General features: G+C 34.2%; 2 protein-coding genes across 7 annotated transcripts; both read left to right on the top strand.

The window, feature by feature from the left end:
* Positions 1-3,381: 3,381 nt before the first annotated feature.
* On the top strand, positions 3,382-7,092 carry MFP1 (MAR binding filament-like protein 1). The gene is made up of 3 exons (XM_022039151.2): positions 3,382-3,795; positions 4,502-4,635; positions 5,239-7,092. The coding sequence occupies exons 1-3, from the start codon at positions 3,507-3,509 to the stop codon at positions 6,952-6,954; spliced, it is 2,139 nt and encodes a 712-aa protein (XP_021894843.1). The 5' UTR covers positions 3,382-3,506; the 3' UTR covers positions 6,955-7,092.
* An 864-nt stretch (positions 7,093-7,956) lies between these two features.
* LOC110812397 (FCS-Like Zinc finger 10) lies at positions 7,957-11,946 on the top strand. 6 transcript variants are annotated; one of them, XR_015819406.1, is made up of 4 exons: positions 7,957-8,211; positions 9,369-10,443; positions 10,537-10,922; positions 11,680-11,946. XR_015819406.1 is itself a non-coding variant. In XM_022039171.2 (3 exons), the coding sequence occupies exons 1-3, from the start codon at positions 8,175-8,177 to the stop codon at positions 10,688-10,690; spliced, it is 1,266 nt and encodes a 421-aa protein (XP_021894863.1). In that variant the 5' UTR covers positions 7,957-8,174; the 3' UTR covers positions 10,691-11,113. The 6 variants fall into 6 exon arrangements, 4 of the variants coding, with proteins under 4 accessions (XP_021894863.1, XP_021894884.1, XP_021894877.1 ...); XR_015819405.1 differs by lacking the exon at positions 11,680-11,946 and adding an exon at positions 11,142-11,502; XM_022039171.2 differs by lacking the exon at positions 11,680-11,946 and having other exon boundaries at positions 10,537-11,113.
* The last annotated feature ends 6,455 nt before the right edge of the window (positions 11,947-18,401 follow it).

Genomic DNA, 18,401 nt, shown 5'->3' with positions numbered 1-18,401 from the left:
TAGTTCAAAACCTAATTAATTACAGAGTCCATATATGGTATAGCACATCCCACGACTGTGTTGAATTGACATACGGTTGTGTCTTCCTTAGAATCATGTTAATTTTTAACTTGTAGACATGACATGGTCATGTCTCCCAAGCACACAACTATGTCTCTTTCACCAAAAAAAAAGTTGAAACATTTTGCTAATAACACACGGTCGTACACTTCTGTTCGTGTCTTTGCCTAGTATAAGGCACACAGTCGTGTCTTCAATTAGATGGTCGTGTCTCACTCCTCAAAGGCATAAACATTAGTTTCTTAACACATGGTCGTGTGTTATGGCCATGTCTCCCATATCTTCATGTTTCAACCCTTTTTCGCCCAAATCTTGATCCAGTCCAACCCAATTTGCTTTCAAGTTCCAATATCATTCCTGATAAATACTAAGAATAATTCAATAATATATGCGACAAAAATCAATCAAAATCAACTCAAATATAATAGAAAAATCTTTATAAAATTCAATTATATCACCATGCATATAATTTGATTGAATGCCTGGAGTTAAAAAGAGAAATAATGAAATGATTAGTCGATATAGGGAAAATGGTACTTGGTGATCTTAAGCTACAGGCTAGAAGCTAAATTTCTCTAGCAATAAAATGACATTATAGTGAAAAAAGAGAAATTTGTTGGCTCGGGAACTTCTAAATAATTAATTTCTACCCTAAAATTTTAGATTTGAGGAAAGAAAATAGAAGGAGAACCACAATATGCAAAATCAAAGAAATGGTAAGTTGGGAGAGAAAAGTTGGAGGAGAGAGGAAAGAACATAAAATGATTGTTTGAATGTATGATCATTAACATGTATAATTTCAATATATGATCATCAAAATATATAATTCTTGGAGACATAAATACAAATCTATACAACCAGTAAAGATAAACCACTTAACAACAAACAATAAAAACAGAGAATTCATATATGGTTTTATTATTCTGTGTATATACTAGCATTACATTGTGTATAATACATGATGCCAGCACATGGGAAAGACCAAACTAAATCTGGCACATAATTACACTGTACTTTTGGAGAAGATCTCAATGTTGTATGCATTATATATATATGTGTGATATAAAATTATCAGCACATGAAAACTCCTTCATGGTTCCCTGTCCTTAATTTTTTATCGACAATTATGTTGGAGTTTTTCTAGGTGAAAAAAACTTGAATTTTCATTTAATTATAGAATTAAAAAATATTTCTTTAAATAGACTTACATATAAACTAATCTCCCAAAAATAATCCAGTACTAACTATATGATATCTGTAAAATAAACATGGATCAAGTCTAATGAAGCAATTACTGAAGGTACAGTCTTAAAATCATATGCTCTAACTTCTATCAATACATAAAAGAGGATGTTAAGTTTATTTATTTATATAATAAATATTTAAATTTTTAATGATGGTAACGACTACTTACATGAGGCAGTAGTACATGACAGGCGATGAATAATACGGGAAGGAAACTAGAGGGAGACTGGGGCAACCTATAGGCGGCAACCAATGGGTGGTGAACAATGATGGTAGCAAATGACAAGTGACAGATGAAGGGGATCGACAAGCGGCGAACGATGGTCAAAAAGGGTTAAATAGATGATCGATGTAGGATGGAGGGCGAATGACAATTAACAACTAGTAGAAGGTGGTTGGTGGGTGATGAGTGACGGGTTGCAACCAACAAACAATAACTGGCAGTCGATGAAGAGTATGCAGAGGATGATTAACGAGTGGGAACTAGGAGCAATCAATTAGTAGTGAAGGATGATCGACTGGCGATGAAGGATAATAGTTGACGGTTAACTAAGGGTAGAGGGTGGCTCTTAGTAACTTTCTGATAGCTAAGGATGAGTAGCTACGACAAAGGATGACCAAGGAGCAGTAGGCAATGGTCAATAGTGACAATGGTTGGACAAACTAAAGAATTGAGGATATGTAATTTTTTAGTCAATTAAGAGTAATTTTGGAACAAAAATACTCACACTTGAAGCCATTTTTCAAAAATTAACTTATGTGTTTATGTCTATTAATAGCAAATTTTGATTTTAACTTTGACCTAAAACATTTGTGACTTTATGTGTTTGTTTAGAAATCATTTTAGAAATACAGAAGGTACAGCAAGTCGGACACTGACATATTACGTAATAATGGTAAAATCTGACTTTAATTTTGTTTTCCAACTTTAATTACTTTGACAAAATTATATTAAAATCGTGGATGACAAAATAAAATACAACAATACTCTTGGCATAAATAAGACTAAATAAAATAAATGTATTCTATTAAATGTTTGGTGACTAGTAAACAATTTATAATATAATGTATGATTATTAAAATATTCTTGGTAGTCTCTAAGGTTAGTTTTTAACTTTTCATAAATAGAAAAATATTTTATATACCTATATATATATATAATTGAAGTATATATTACTACTTAAAAGTAATACAATTTATTTTTGTTAATTATTTTTAACAAAAATATTAAATTATTTATATTAATAATTATTCACACAAAAATAATAGTATATTAAGTTTAACTATTATGCCTAATCTTCACATTCGTGTGACAATATCTTGAATTATTAACACTAAAATCCCAAATACTGTGAAATCATTTTTTAGGTATAAGATAATAAAGTTAAATTTGTAGATAAATAATAAATAGTATAAATAAAAAATTAAAAAAAAAAAAGGGTGTCTTGTTTATTTGAATTTTTCAATTTATAACATAACTTGTAATAAATTTGTCCCACCAAAATCAAGGAATTATATTTTTTAAAAAAAAAATATTATTATGTTTTCGCCTTCAGGTTTTGCTATCAGATGTATGATATGAATAATTTTGTCTCACTTAATTTATTTTTTAAAGATTTAAAAATATTTAAATAAATATTAAAACTTAATTGAAATTTTTTTACATGTTAGTCCAAACAAAATATAATTTTAAGATAATATTTAAAACATAATATACTCAATAATAAATACAAAATAACATTACGATTAATAAAAAGTTAATTAATTTCATATTTATTACTAATACTAAGCAACAGTCAAAAAAAATTATATGTTCTACAATGAGATCTGATAAGTAAGATTTTTCAAATAAGTATTTACATATGTCCAAGAGACAGCATAAACAACAAGTATATTACTAAATTTACAATTTTTCTCTACTTATTTTAAATTTATAATTGTCTATAAATTATTAATTATAAGATGTAGTGGGACTCATTGGCAAAGGATACACCCCCTAAATCTTATCTGTAAATGAGAGTGGCATTCCTGTAAATATGGAGGTACTCTCAGGCTTTTAACCAATTGTCAATGAAACTCGCACACAAAAACTGAATGCGGAGATAGAGAGGAGGTGAAGCTCCTCTCTTTTTGGTTGCTTTTCCCCCTTACAATCAACCCAGAAATTTTCAAGAGAAAGATTGAAGTAACAAAAAAGCGGAATGGGTTTTGTGACGGGAAGCTGTTGGCTTTCCCATTCTCCCCTTTATCATTCTCATATAGTCTCTTCTTCTTCTTCTTCTTCTTCTTCTTCTTCTTCTTCTTCTTCTTCACAGTCTGGTTTCATTTGTGCAAGAAGTACAGCGGTTCGGAAGAGAAGCAGAGCACCAATGGCTACCCTTCGTCAAGAAGACTCCATTTTCTCGAAGAGAAGAGCGGTTCTGTTTGTGGGTATTTCGGTTCTTCCTTTGTTCCAGATGAGAGCCAGAGCTCTTGAAGATTTGCCTACAGGCGAGTTCATTGTTGTCTTCATTTCAAGATTTGTTGATTGGTTTCCATGAACTGGTAGATTACTTTCTTCTCCATTATGTTTTTTTCTTCAGAATTCTATTCCTCATTTCATTCAGCGAAATGGGTGTTCAAATTTTGTCTTGTACTGACATATGGGCTTGAACCCCAAAATGAAAAAGGCAACAAAAGCAATGAGTTCTTAGCCTTGTTCTCTTTTTTGGTCACTACAATGTAGGTGTTCTTCTGCTATTATTTGTATCTTTATTTCCTTAGCTTTTTCTTTTTTAATTAAAATTATTTTTTTCTGGGTTCCTCTAACTTTGTTGATTGCAATTTGTTTTTGTTATTTATTCTTTAATTATCTCTTGGGTAGGATATATGTGTTATCAGGAAAAGAAGATAACTTTCCACATAAATATTTTCTCGTTTTCCTTTTACTGATTGATCTATATTAATTTCTTTGTCCTCAACAGCGAAAAGAGAAGGGGTTTCTATATGGGGTAGTCCCTTTAACGTAATTTTTAATTGGGATCTCAAATGTTATTCCTAGGCACTGTTATTGAGATTGTTGAACTTGTTAGTATCAGACGGTTTGTTTTTGTGGTTTCTGGATCTTGCTGTTGTTTTCATCACTTTCTCATGCTATAGGTTTATGTTAAAGTTTCTGGGTTATAAAGGTCTTATTCATTTGTGCATTTCATTTCAGAGAAAGGAGATTCACCTCGAAACCCTTTTCTGTCTCTCCTGAATGTACTGGGGATATTTGGTACTGGTTCACTCGGTGCTCTCTATGTATTGGCCCAGAAGGAAAAGAAGGCTACTGATGAAATCATAGAATCTGTAAGCCACTATTTTATTGAAGCATTTTGTGAAGTTGGCATATCTGGATGGCTTTGAATTTTTGTTGAACATTGAAGGAGAAACTCTAATACAAAAGATTTCTCTGTGGAGGAATTTCCTGTAAAGATTTTAGGCACTGTTTAGTTATAGAAGACTGCTTGTCTTGATTCTCAAACTTCTTATGTGTTTGTACACACAACGTATCTAGTTGTTGAATGTAAAACATGATTTGAAGAGTGATAATGAAATATCATATGATTTGGAAAACACGGTTTTGTTATCTTCAAACTCATACTATATTTTAACAGTCCTTTTCCAAATAATGGTTTCATTTTTTACAACTACACACATTTTTGGGTAAGAATTTAGATAGTGACAACTTAAGAGATTTTATAACCAAACAAGGCTATACCGTCTCTGCATCATGGTGGATGTTCAAGTGCTTTTGCAATAATGTCAGATTCTCAGACCATGTTTCTAATTGAGAATAAATTTTATGGAGTTTTCCCTTGCTTGTTTTCTATATGATTCTCATCGTCCAGAACGAATTAATGGGAACATGGCTCTTTTATAATCCAAGCATGCATTGTTTGGGATGCACAGATGAAGATTAAGTTGAAAGAGAAAGAGGCTGCCTTTGTTTCAATGGAGAAGAATTTCAATTCAAGGCTCCTGAATGAACAGGAAGAACGAACCAAGCAACTCAAAAAGGCAAAAGAAGAGCATCTATCTCTGATGAACCAGTTAAGTTCAGCTAACAGTACAATAACAGGTCTAGGGCAGGAGCTAAAAAATGAAAAAAGAGCATGTGAGGAGCTTAAAGTCCAACTTGAAAGTCTTCAAAGCCAACTCTTAAAAGCTGGGGAAGATAGAAAGGTACTTGAAGAAACGCTAAAGGAAAAGGTTGATTCAATTGAAGTCTTGCAAGAGAGGATTAATCTGCTCAGTTTAGAGCTGAAGGAGAAGGAAGATAATGTCCGAAATCTGAGTTCTTCTCTCGCTGAGAAGGATTTGGAGTTGAAGAACTTGACCTCTGGCTACAATCAAACTAAGGATGAACTGGGAAAAGTAAAGTTGGAACTTGTTGAAGTAAAAAACGAAAACCTAAAACTTCAACATGAACTAGAATCAAAGAACTCCATGGTTGATGAATTAAATGCAAGCATAGCTTCTATGAAGATTGAGGCAGATGGCTACAAAAAGAAATTGGATGATACTCTGAAGGAATACAATCATCTGAAGTTATCTTCTGAAAAACAGGCAACTTTGCACGCTAATGTTTTGGGGGAAAGAGACAGTGAAATTTGCCAGCTGAAGGAAAAAGTCAACCATGTGGCGAAGGAACTGGATGAAAGTCATATAACAATTGCTGATTTGACCCAAGAAAGGGAAAAATTGGACGGAATGCTTCATACAGAACTGACCAATGTGAAAATTTTAAAACAGGAAATCCAGGTTACCCAGGAAGCTCTTGGGAAATCAAAAAATGAGGCTTCAGACCTAGCAAAGCAACTAAACCAATCAAGAAATTTGTGTGTGGAGCTCGAGTCCAAGATTTCTCAGATCCAGGCTGAGTTTGTCGAAGCTAAGGAACTATTGCGAAGGAGCCTTGATGAGGCAAAACAAAATAATGACATGCTAGCCAGTGAGCTCACAACAGCAAATGAGCTTCTGAAAAAAACTAAAGATGAGCTTCAATTTTCAACTCATGAGCTGGCTGTGGTGATGGAAAATCATAATAGCCTTCAACAGGAATTGATGGATGTACACAAGAAAGTAGAAACCACAGTTAATGATTTAAAAGAAGAGAGGCACATTGTTTCTGCCTTGAGCAAAGAACTGCAAGCTTTGGAAAAGCAGATGTTGAAGGACAAGGAAGCACGAAAATCGCTTGAAACTGACTTGGAAGAGGCTACAAAATCCCTTGACGAGATGAACAGAAATGCATTCACTCTTTCTAGAGAACTAGAGAATGCAAACTCTCGTATCTCTAGACTTGAAGATGAAAAAGAAGTGCTTTACAAGTCCCTTACAGAGCAAAAGAGCACGTCCAAAGAGGCCAAGGAGAACCTGGAAGATGCCCATAACCTTGTCATGAGGCTTGGCAAGGAAAGGGAGAGTTTTGAGAAGAGAGCAATGAAACTCGAGGAGGAATTGGCATCTGCAAAAGGCGAGATCTTACGAATAAGGAGTCAAGTAAATTCATCAAAAGTTGATGTGAATGACCAGGAAACATCAAAAGCCGAGACTAAAGGCAATCAAACTGTTGCTGCTAAGAGAAGTGGTAGGAGAAGGAAGGCTAGTTCTAGTTCGGAGTGAGATAATAAACTCGTATCTTGTGTTCATTTTCCTTTCCTCATTTTTTGAGCTTTCTTTACTGTCCTTGGAAGCCTTCTTAGCTAACAAATTTTCACAACACTATTGTATGATTGTGTAAATGCCAATTATTTAACTTAATCAATCGAATTATACATTTCAGCTAAAAAAAAAAAAGAGTGACCAAAGGATAATCTTTCAGCAAGTTGTGTTTCCATGAGGAAGAAACTCTATGGTTGTATAAATGCCAATTATTGCACTTACTGGAACTAAAAATTTCAGCCCAAAGAAAAAATTGCATAGTGATATGCTTGGGACAATTTACATTAAAGAAAGAAGTTGAGCAAAATAACCACAAGGGGAACCAAACCACCTTTTGATTCCATTTGAACTCAGAAAGTGTTAATCTAAAACTCAGAAAGTGCTAATCTACTACACACTATGCAATTATACTATAAATTCTGTAAGAAAAAAATTATTATTTTTTTAATTAATTTAAGTTAGACTGAGATTTTTAATTAATTAAAAGAATCTAACGATCATAAAATATTATCCTAATTCTATAAGAAGTTAATATTTAATTAAAATAAAAAATAAATTTATAGATGAAATCTACACAAATATTAAATTTATTCCAAACATAATCCAACGGAATTTACAGCATTGTTATAATTTGACCTAAAAATCTCATATGAATCTTTAGTAATTTTTTTAAATTAATATATTTTAAATATTTGGTGCTAATTATTATCTTGCAAAAAAAAAAAGCACAATGCCATTTTTACTTTTCTGTTTCAATAATTATTTTAGGACCAAAATAAAATTGATGGAAAAATAAATTGTTTGGAGGATTTGACTTTTGACTATGTTAACGAATGACCCCTTGCCACGTTGCTGCAATTACATCCGCTTTCAGTATGAGTTGGATACACGTAAGAAAAGCTCTCTGTCTTTTACTCTTAAACCAGGAATATACGGTCCGGCGTGTACTGTAGCTGAACAAATACGTATTGCTTTCTTAATCAAATGAGTGAGTGAGTGAGTGAGAGAGAGAGAGAGAGAGAGAGAGAGAGAGAGAGAGGGAAAGAAGGAAAGAGAGAGGGGAAGAAGAGTGTATCAGACGCCTGTATCTGATTTTGATGCATGCAGTGGAAGCAAAATGAAAGAAACAGTAAGATAAAGCAGATGATATAAGAAGTTTTCTGCATTTGGGTTCTCTTTTTATGTCGGACCTGCCAAGTTTTCAGAGGAGAAAACCAGGTTTCTTTTCTCAAAATTTCTTTTCTTGTATGCCATCGCTATCGCTGATCCATTTGTTGCATTCTTGAATGTATTGGATTGCAAAATCATTCTTTGGGTTTTTTCCCCTCTTCTTTCTGGGAAAATATAATGTTTTATGTGCTTCTTTTTAGATGATTGTGTTTGATCTTACTTCTAATTTGGATTTTTTGTGTTGAATAAATGTGTAGGTTTTTTGTTGCTGTTAGAAGCTAATTGAACTTGTCTTTACTGAAATCTAATTTTGGCAATTTTTTTCTTCAATCCTTGATTGACGATACCGTTTATTAGTCTGTCATAAATGAATCCGGTTAGATTTTGTAGTTTGCCATTATGATTGAACAAAGTTCCTCCTCTTGGTTCCTTTGTTAGTCACCCTGCTACTGGGAGTACTAATTCTGAAATTTTTTAAGTCTAGATTTTATTGAAAAAAAATTTCTTCCTTCTCCTGCAATACGACTTACTTTTACTTTTTTTTAGCACTTCGGAAGGTAATCCAACATCTTCCTTTTTTTTTCTGATAAAGAAAATTGGATGTAGTACTTATCTGTCATGTAGCTCCGAACCTTCCAAAACCTCTTTATTCACGTGAGCTTCCATGGGGCGGAAGGATGTTTTATAATTAAGGGCAATGATTCCTTGTTGCTTTCTTTCCACTCTGGTGGTCCATCTTGTTTCGTATCAATCTATACAAAATAGACTTCCATTTCCCTCGTCTTGCATACTTCAAGATTGGCATTGGGTATGCTAAATCACTCGTTGAATATTCTTCATAATGACCTTATATTGCACCTTGTTCTTTGGTCATTCTTTTCCGTCTTACTCATAACAATTGTCCCTTAGATTTTGGTTTCAGTCGGTCAAACTATGATGCCTTATCTGGGATCATACCTTCAGCAGTTTTCACCATTAGGAGGTCTCAGAGATGCATTCTTTAACTGATCAGTAAATTAACATCAAGTTTTGGTTTTACTGGACCTAACATTTAGATATCATCAACATATTCTGGTTTGCTTTGAGATGAAGGCATGATAGACTTTCCTTGTTTTAGTTATTGACTTTTATTGGTTATTTGGATTTAGTGCCAGTTATTGCTGGTTTTCTTGCTGGAAGACTGATGCTTTTCAGATAATGCTAAGGAGACAGAGATCTGCTGGAAAGGTGTGTGGATGTTAACTTGATGGCTGATTCTGCTTCGGGGTCCAATAATAAGTATGAAAAACTTGGTCTTAAACATATAACTAGCTCACTTTTTGGCATTCCTGGTTTTCTTGTGGAATCCAAAGCATCTTCAGAATCTGATTCAGCTAGGAGCCCCACTTCTCCTCTGGATTTCAGAGTTTTCACAAATCTAAGCAACCCATTTAGTACTAGATCTTCAACAGTATCATCCCAAAATGGTCGTCAAAAGAAGTGGGATTGTAGCAAGGTGGGGCTTTGCATTGTGAATTTACTTGTTGATGAAACCGGAACGAATGAAAATGATGCTGATTTACTTAAGAGAAAAAATATTATATTTGCACCCCAGGTGAAGACCAAGAATTCTAACTACTCAAGGTTTTATGAAGACTCGCTTGATTCTTCTGTGAACTCCAATTATTTGAGAAGGAATTATATGATTTCTTCACCTTCCAAGTCCCAGTGTCCGAGCCCCAAATTGGGTGATGTAAATCTTTCCTTTGAAAATGAGGAAATACGTAAACCTGAACCATTTGATGTGAATGCATCTAGTTTAGTGGATTCTGTCAGGCTTTCCTCTTCTCTGAACACCTCAACCAAAAGACCCCATTCAAGCTACAAAAAGTTGTGTTCAGCTAGAACTGCTATAACAAGTTCCCCTCTGGTAATTGGCGGAGGGTCACAGTTTGACAATTCTTTGGCTATTCAACCGAGTTCACTTCCAGTTGCTATTGTCTCTGGCACTGGATATGTGGGCTCTCTCTCGGCACGTGGGATAGAGCTTTCAGAGGATTATACTTGTATAATTTCTCATGGTCCGAATGCTAAAACCACTCATATTTTTGGTGACTGTATTTTGGAATGTCACACCAATGAGTTGGTCAATTTTGACAAAAAGGAAGAGCAAGAGATTGGATCACCTGAAATGGCTAAACCCCTGTGGGATTCAACCTCTTCTGCACCTGATATGCTTTTAAGGTTTTGTTATTCATGCAAGAAGAAGCTGGAAAACAGAGGAGATGTTTATACATACAGGTCTCTCCTAATTATTTTTCTCTCATCTCAAATTTCTGTTGGTTGAATCTAGTTATTATCACTAAGCCTCTTGGGCCTTTTGGGTGTATGTAGGGATGAGAAAGCTTTTTGCAGTTTTCACTGCCATGCTGATGAGATTTTTGTTGAGGAGGAACCTGAAGATAATTGCAATAATTCCTCCAAAAGCTCAACTGTATCTAGTTACCAAGAAGATCTCTTTCTAATGGCTATGCCATTTACCTCCTAAGGGGCTTCGGTAGCTTTTCTCTGGCTTCCATGTCCGAAACTGATAAACTTCTGCAAAGTTAATACCGAGATCATCTGCATGTAGTAGGTGTGCATGCGGATACGTTTGCTGCCATGGATAATTGCATCTCATTCAGTTGGTTAATTTCGTGTTGATTTTTTCACAGTATCATTGAGATGTGGGTGGCGATAGCCTAGAGTTCTTTTATATGGTCAGAACATAGATATAAAAAGTAAGTTGCTTTTGCTCTATAATTTTGATGGAATGAGTTAGAAGTGGCTGCATGCAAGCCCCGACTCATCTGTTTTACTTATCTTTTCTTGCCATTGTGTTTTGTGAAAGTTTTTTGTTCAGGCCTGTTAGACCCAAATGACTATTGAATTTTACGTGGAATCTTTAATGGTTTTCTGTTCCTTTGTATTATTTCTCATGTGGATTCCTTATCTTGCAGGTCTTGGTTTATTGATTAAATTCCTTGCTGCTTCAATAAGTAATTAGAACCTTGATTTATAGATCCAGTTCATAGTTAACTTAACGCATAGGTTACCTTCCTATTGATCATCTCAAAATAAATAAATAAAGTTCCGCTGCATTTTGTTTGGACCCTGCACATTGTTAGAGGCAAATTTGCATATTCTTAGAGAAGGATTTGTTACACTGAATGTCTCATTAGTGTTACTGGAGAAAGCGTGGTATATATTTGAGCCATAAATATCTCCCAAGTATTAAGAGGTCTCGCTTAAAAGCGATGAACTGAGCCTGTGGTTACAACATTTAACAAGTCAAAATGCAAGAATGGTTTTCTTGGATTCTCCTGTATTATCTTCCTGTTTAATTACATTATGTGGTAAAATCCTGGTTTCTAATTCAGAAGCCTTGGACATAGTTTCTGAACTGAGAAAGGAAAGAGAGGAAGAAGAGAGAGAACAGAAGAAACGAAAGACATTTGAGTTGAAATTCTGATTTTTATTCAATGATTACATTCGTAGAAGTCTAGTCTATTATGGGCTATATGCAATGAAGCTGAATGGCGTTGGAGGCGGACATTGCGCGGCCGTTTTGGTTGCGGCGACAGCCGCAGGTCTAATGGTAACTGCTAGGGTTTAGTCAATGCCAACCCTAATCTATGGGTGAAATCCCCTTTTTGCCCCTGCTTCTGTAGTAAAAACCATCACTGGTTTCTTGACATGCTCGTTCTTGTATTATTGTTGAATTTTTTGTCTCTGATTCGGAAGTCACAAGCAAGCTTTCATTGAGATTAGGAGTAGAAGAAGGTTGCATTGATGGAGACTTGTGTTGTGGATAATTTTCCCTTGCTTGCTTGCTAATTAATCATGATTTAGAATCTCTTAATTAAAGTCTAATTAAAATTGTCTAATCATTCTGTTGGAAACAACTTTGATTTTCAGCCATTCTTTTAAAAAGCTTAATGCAAGTGGGCTGAATGAAGTCATATTTGTAATGAGCACTGAACCCCACCATCATAACTACCAACCCAGCTGGTAGTACCACCATGATCTATTTCAATGAATTGAGAGATTTTTATGAACATTTTTCCTTGTTCGCTAATCAATCGATTATATAAACTCACGTTTTTATAATCAATTCGATTCCCCCGATTTAATCACCTATGAAAAGATCGCTTAGATTCAGGAAAGAATCGATTTTTTTATTTTTATTTTTAAAACTTTATTTTGATCGGATTAAAAAAAATTATTTATATATATAATTAGCAGATATAAATAGAATTTTGTTCTGACTCTATTTATTTATTTAATTTATTTCTATCAGAACATACTAGTTACAGTTTAATTTATAATTCTCAGTCCTAGAGTCTATGGGCTGAAAAAACTAATCTATTATAGTTCTAACTAAAACAATTAAAAAAAAAATTATATATATATAAAAAGAATTAAGTTTTAATTTTTCATACCCTAAAATTTGCTTGTTCAAGAAAATATGATAATGCTAAAATAAACAAATAAATAATAATAATAATCATCGTTAATAATTGGAACATTCAAAATATCCATAGTTACAAAATTATATTATTTTTGTTATTATATTATTATTATTATATCATCACCTTTGTTGTCATTTTTATTTATTTGGATGTTGAGTATTGCATGGGAGAATAAAAAAAAATAAATGAAAAATGAAAAGAAAAGAAAAGAAGAAAAAGATGATGAAGAAAGTGACCGTGTTTATGTTATCAGCAAAAGGGGAAGAAGAAAAATGGTTGTCGGCTCATCATCGGGCATTGGACGAATGCTTCGGAGAATGTTACCCTAAACGTCATGTTACTCGACCTCTTTGGTGTGCAACGCTCTGTATCGGAAAATGCAAACATGGAAAATCTATCCCAAATAATCTTTGCAAGTGTACTTATACTTGCTCAAAGTTCAAGTGCAGCGACATAGGATCTAGTATACAATCAATTCATTTACTTTTTAAAAATATTATTAGATACTTTTAGAAGCACAGATGAATTGGAGAATTTATAAATTATTCTAATATTTTAATAAGAATTAAAAATAAATAATACTAATTAAAAGTTTCAAACTTTTTTTTTTCTCATATATTCATTTTATTTTTGTTACAGATATTAAGAAGGTGCATCGTTGTGTGCAAACCTGCTCCAAGCTATACAACATAAAAGTGAAGTAGTCCATATTCTTTAAAATTACTAGGTATTTTAAGAAGTAAAGATGAATTAGTGAAATTATAAATATGACTATAATACTTATAAATTTTATTCTAATAGTTAAACAATAATAAAAATTAAAACTTAATTGATTTCTTGTTCATGCACATTTTGATTTTTGGTATAAATGGAGAGAAAACGAGTCGTCATTTGCAAAGCTGCTTGAAATTATGGAATATAAAACCGAACTAGTCATTGTTCTTCAAAATAGTGTTCATGTATCTAATTATCAATAATTCAATGAAAGGCAACTTCTATCAATTCCAAAGCAAAGACATTGATTATTAACCACATGATTTTTATATTTCCATTTAGCTCTTGTTTTCTTTTATTAATCTCGAGGCTAAAACATTTATAGTTAGCCAGTTATATTTTTGGACCTTTATCTGTAAAGTTTCGGAACTTAAAAAAAACGATTTCATACTTTAAGTGCGAAAGTAAATAATAATGTTATAGTTTATATTCCTTACACTATAAATTAGAGTGCCCAATAGATTACAGGAATGTCCCTTTTTTAGCAGTTCATAAAAAGAAACTAAATAAATAACTAAAATTAATAAATAAATGTCATAGGGGGTTGACCTGCATTAACACTTGATTGGGTTCGAGAAGAAATTTACTCATAACCCTCCTACTGATCATGATCTAGATCTTGGTCTTCTTGATTTGAAATAGTTAATAAGATGGTGAGTTATACTAGCTTAGTAATAATATCACACTAATTACTTTTACGAAAATCGAATGTTGGTAAAAATCATAAAACAACTAATTGAGCCTTTAATTTAAGTAAATTCATTTAATATCAAACCGTTTATCCATACTCATCATTACAAATTTTTCAAAATTAATCTATGAAGACAATAACTCATATAACATTATGATTTCATATACAAGTGGGCAATAACAATAATTTTTTTTTTCCTACTTACTGGAACCTTTGGGGGTCTATAGGGATATTCCCCTACTCATGAACCCAATATCCAGATTCTGTCAATTGATCTGGTCGTCCCCATAACCCGTCCGGTAATGGGCGCCAAACACACCATCACCTCAATACCTTATCCAACATGAGGGTGAACTATATCTCTCAAACCCTTCTGATATAGGACTTCTTAGTCTCGTCCGACTGAGGTGGTGTCCACATTATGGCTCCCTATATACCGGGTCCGTCCACCCTTTTCCAGGATATCTAGTACGCCTTACTTACATAGATTCACACCATGAACCGATTACTAGTTACATACCAATATCTAATATTTACAAATCAATAGTAAGTCATGCAATAAGCAATACGTACATCAAGAAACATAATTGAGACATTTATTGTAAAAACAACCAACAAATGGAGGATATGCAGTGAGGTAAACCAAATAACTGAGAAGCAATTGAGACTAACAATTTAATACACACAATATAATAATATGTATTTTAAGCAGTACAGAAAAAATAAATAGTAAACTAGGACAAATTAGAACTAATCAGTTTCGGCTCCATTAGTGATCTGTAATTATTCTTAGAGTTTTTTAATTTTTATAAAATACAGTATTATCAATTATTAAGCTTTAATTTACTGTAATAGGAAAAAATGTGAAGGATTCTCACCCCAGATCAGTGTTTGAAACTTCGTATTATCTACTGCGTATCCTAACGATCCCCAGATTTTTTGAATTTTTTCTGTGAAATTTAAAAAACTCATTAAGTATCCAAAATACACCAAAAAGCCAAAATAAGTATTTTAAAACTTTTTTCAATAAATCTTAGGGTTCCGGTACGACGGTGGTTCGCCTCACCCTGACCGATTTTGACAAGTTTAAGCTGATTTTAGTCGTTTTTATGCGTAAACCTGCAAAAAAAATGGGTTAGGAAGCCTCGGTAGGCCAAAAAAGGCATCAAAACCTACCGGCGGGGGGGTCTCTAGGTGCGGCGGCTTTGCTGGTTCTCCTTCATGGCTGGGGTTCCTCTTCGGCTAACTTGCACCATAAAAAGACGGTGAATACGGCGATCAAAAAATTGCATGAAACAGAAAACGAAAAAGGGGTCCTCGGAGAAGGTTTCAGGTTTTGGCCGCGGTAGCTCAGCCGAGCTTTGCCCCAGGTTTTTGGCTTATCCATCGATCATTTGCCTCGGATAAAAGTATAGGAAGGCTCGGGATTGATTTTCGAGCGGAAATGGGAAAAAATACCTATTTTGGCGTCGGTGGTGACTCCGGTGCGGCGGTGACGGTGGTCGGCCTCTTTCTCCGACGTCTGCTTCTTTCCCCGGCTGCCCTTCTTCTTCTTCTCTGGTCACCCTTTTATCGGCTAGAGTTTTGATTCCCTATGAATAGGAGTTTAAATACTCCTCTTTATTCGATCCAAGCCGTTCGTTTGAGTCGACGTGGAGAGAAGAAACCCGTTCGATGATTTTTCATTTAGGCTAATTACGTAGACGAATCTGCACTATCCATCGTAATCAACTCCATCCATGCGATCACGCCTGTAAACGAAATGCATTTGGGTTGTCCGTTCGCACGAGATGTGATCTGGACCTTTGGATCGCCAAGCACGCAGATCATCCATGTGGCCTCCCATGTGGTGCCGATATCAGCGTGTTTACCACGCAGCGTGCTCTAGTTTGCTGTGGCTGCTGACTATGCCATCTGACGTGGTCAAACTTTTTTTTTATGATTTTACCTCTTATTTTTAAATTTTCTTTCAAAAACACCTCTCTTATTCTCAATTTCATCCATTTTTTCTAAAATTACTTTTGATTTCATCCCTAATTCATTTTTTTCTCAAAAATTTAATAAAGTTTAAATTAAAAAAATTATTTATTTATATATATTTTGTAAATGAGAAAAATTATCTCGGACCAAATTCTAGGACCAGGGTATACAACTCACCCCCCTTAAGAAAAAATTTGGTCCCTCAAATTTGTCACCCTCTCACTTAGTCAAACAGTTGGGGGTACTAGGCTCTGAAGCCCGATTCTAGCTCCCAAGCGGCCTCTTTCTGTGTGTGATTTCGTCATAGGGCCTTGATGAAGGGAATTTCTCTGTTGCGAAGTACCCTGCTATTCCGGTCCATAATACCTACAAGTACCTCCTCATATGATAGATCATCCTAGAGTGAGAGGGGCTCGTGAGATAGGATATGTGAGGGGTCTAGGTAGTACTTGTGTAGTATAGACACATGAAACACATCATGGACTCTAGATAGTTCTGGAGATAGTGTTAGTCTATAGGCAAACGTACCAATCTTGTCTAAGATTTCAAATTGTCCAATGAACCAGGAATTTAATTTTTTTCTCTTATCAAACCTACAGATTTTCTTGAAATGGGTGATCTTAAGAAATACCTTATCACCTTTCTCAAATTTCAAATCTCTCCTCCGGATGTCCACATAACTCTTTTGTCAACTCTAAACTATTTGGATGTTTTTCTTAATTTTAACTATCTTGCCTGTAGTCTCCTTTACAAGATCTGGGCCAAACAATTTCTATCACTCACCTCTTCTCAACAGATCAACAACCTACAAGGGCGGCCATACAATGCCTCATACGGGGCCATATCGATACTTGCTTGCTAATTATTATTGTAGGCGAACTCTATTAAAGGTAGGTGATCATCCCAATTGCCTCTGAAATCTAGAACGCAAGCTCGAAGCATATCATCCAGTGTACGAATCGTTTGTTATGATTGTTCATTGGTTTGATAGTGGGCTAACAATTTAATGCACACAATATAATAGTAAGCATTTTAAGTAGTACATGAAAAATAAACAGTAAACTATGATAAATATGAATTGACCAGTTTCGGCTCCATTTGTAACGACCCCGGAAATGCAAGAGGAAATATATAATAATTTAAGTGCAAAAGTGAAATTAAAGATTAAGGTTTACATCCCTTACACAATAACTTAAAAGTACTAAACAAACATCACAGAATGAATTCTTTGAAAGAAACACGAGAAATGAGAAAAGTAAAAGAAAATATAAAGTATCTAGCATCTACTCACAATCTTCTTGCGGATCGGGCTCGGGAACCAGGTCCTCTTGATCTGAAATGGTTAAAGAAGGGGTAAGGTACACTAACACAGTAAAGATATCACACTATATCAAAGCACAGAAGCAAATGTTGGTAGAAAATCAAAAATAACCAATGGAGCACTAAATTTAAACCAATACATTTATTAAAAGTAAAACCATTTATCCTTTTACTTACTGTTGGAGAATTTATGAAAACAAATTATAGAAATAATAATATCATACAGATCACAACTTCATGTACGATCAGCAACATCGAACATATTATAAATTCACATTAATTAACAATAAACTAAATCATAACCGTTTCTCGTTTCACCAGCTTACTAGTATCCATAGGGATCCATAGAGATGTCTTCGCTGCACGTGAACTCTTTCCTTTAACAATCTTAATTACAGAGTTGTCCCCATACTCCTTCCGGTATGAACGCCAAGATATTAATCATCAATACCCCGTCCGGTATGAGGGTGAAGCGGTCATCCCATACCCCGTCTGATATGAGTGCCAAATGACCAAGTCTTCATACCCTGTCCGATTTGAGACAATGTTCACGGTCGGGTTCCCTATGAACCCAGTCTGTCAACCATCTCCCAAGATATCTAATGAGGCTGTCATCTTAACTGTTTATTCGATCACACCCATTTCCTGTTTTCCTTTAGTCCCCGTTACCAAATCAAACATAATCACATAAACAATGAATATGCATCCGGTAATGCAATTATATCTTAAATCTCAAAATCAAGCAGCGGTCAAGTAAGTCAGTAATACATACATTTAAACCATAAAATATATAAATCAGATACTATCATACTTTTAGACTATAAAATAAATCAATAGAAATCAACAGAAAACAATGTCTGATTCAGGCTCCATTAGCAATTCGTAATTAATTATGCACATCTATTTAATTTGTACAAAAGACCGTATTATTATTTATTCAAACTTCAAATCTATGGTAGGAAATAGGGTAAGGGGCCCTTACT

This window comes from Carica papaya, chromosome 5 (genome assembly GCF_054855325.1).
Source record: "Carica papaya isolate Zhongbai chromosome 5, ASM5485532v1, whole genome shotgun sequence".
Taxonomy (NCBI): Eukaryota; Viridiplantae; Streptophyta; class Magnoliopsida; order Brassicales; family Caricaceae; genus Carica; species Carica papaya.
This window is presented reverse-complemented; position numbering and strand designations above follow the sequence as displayed.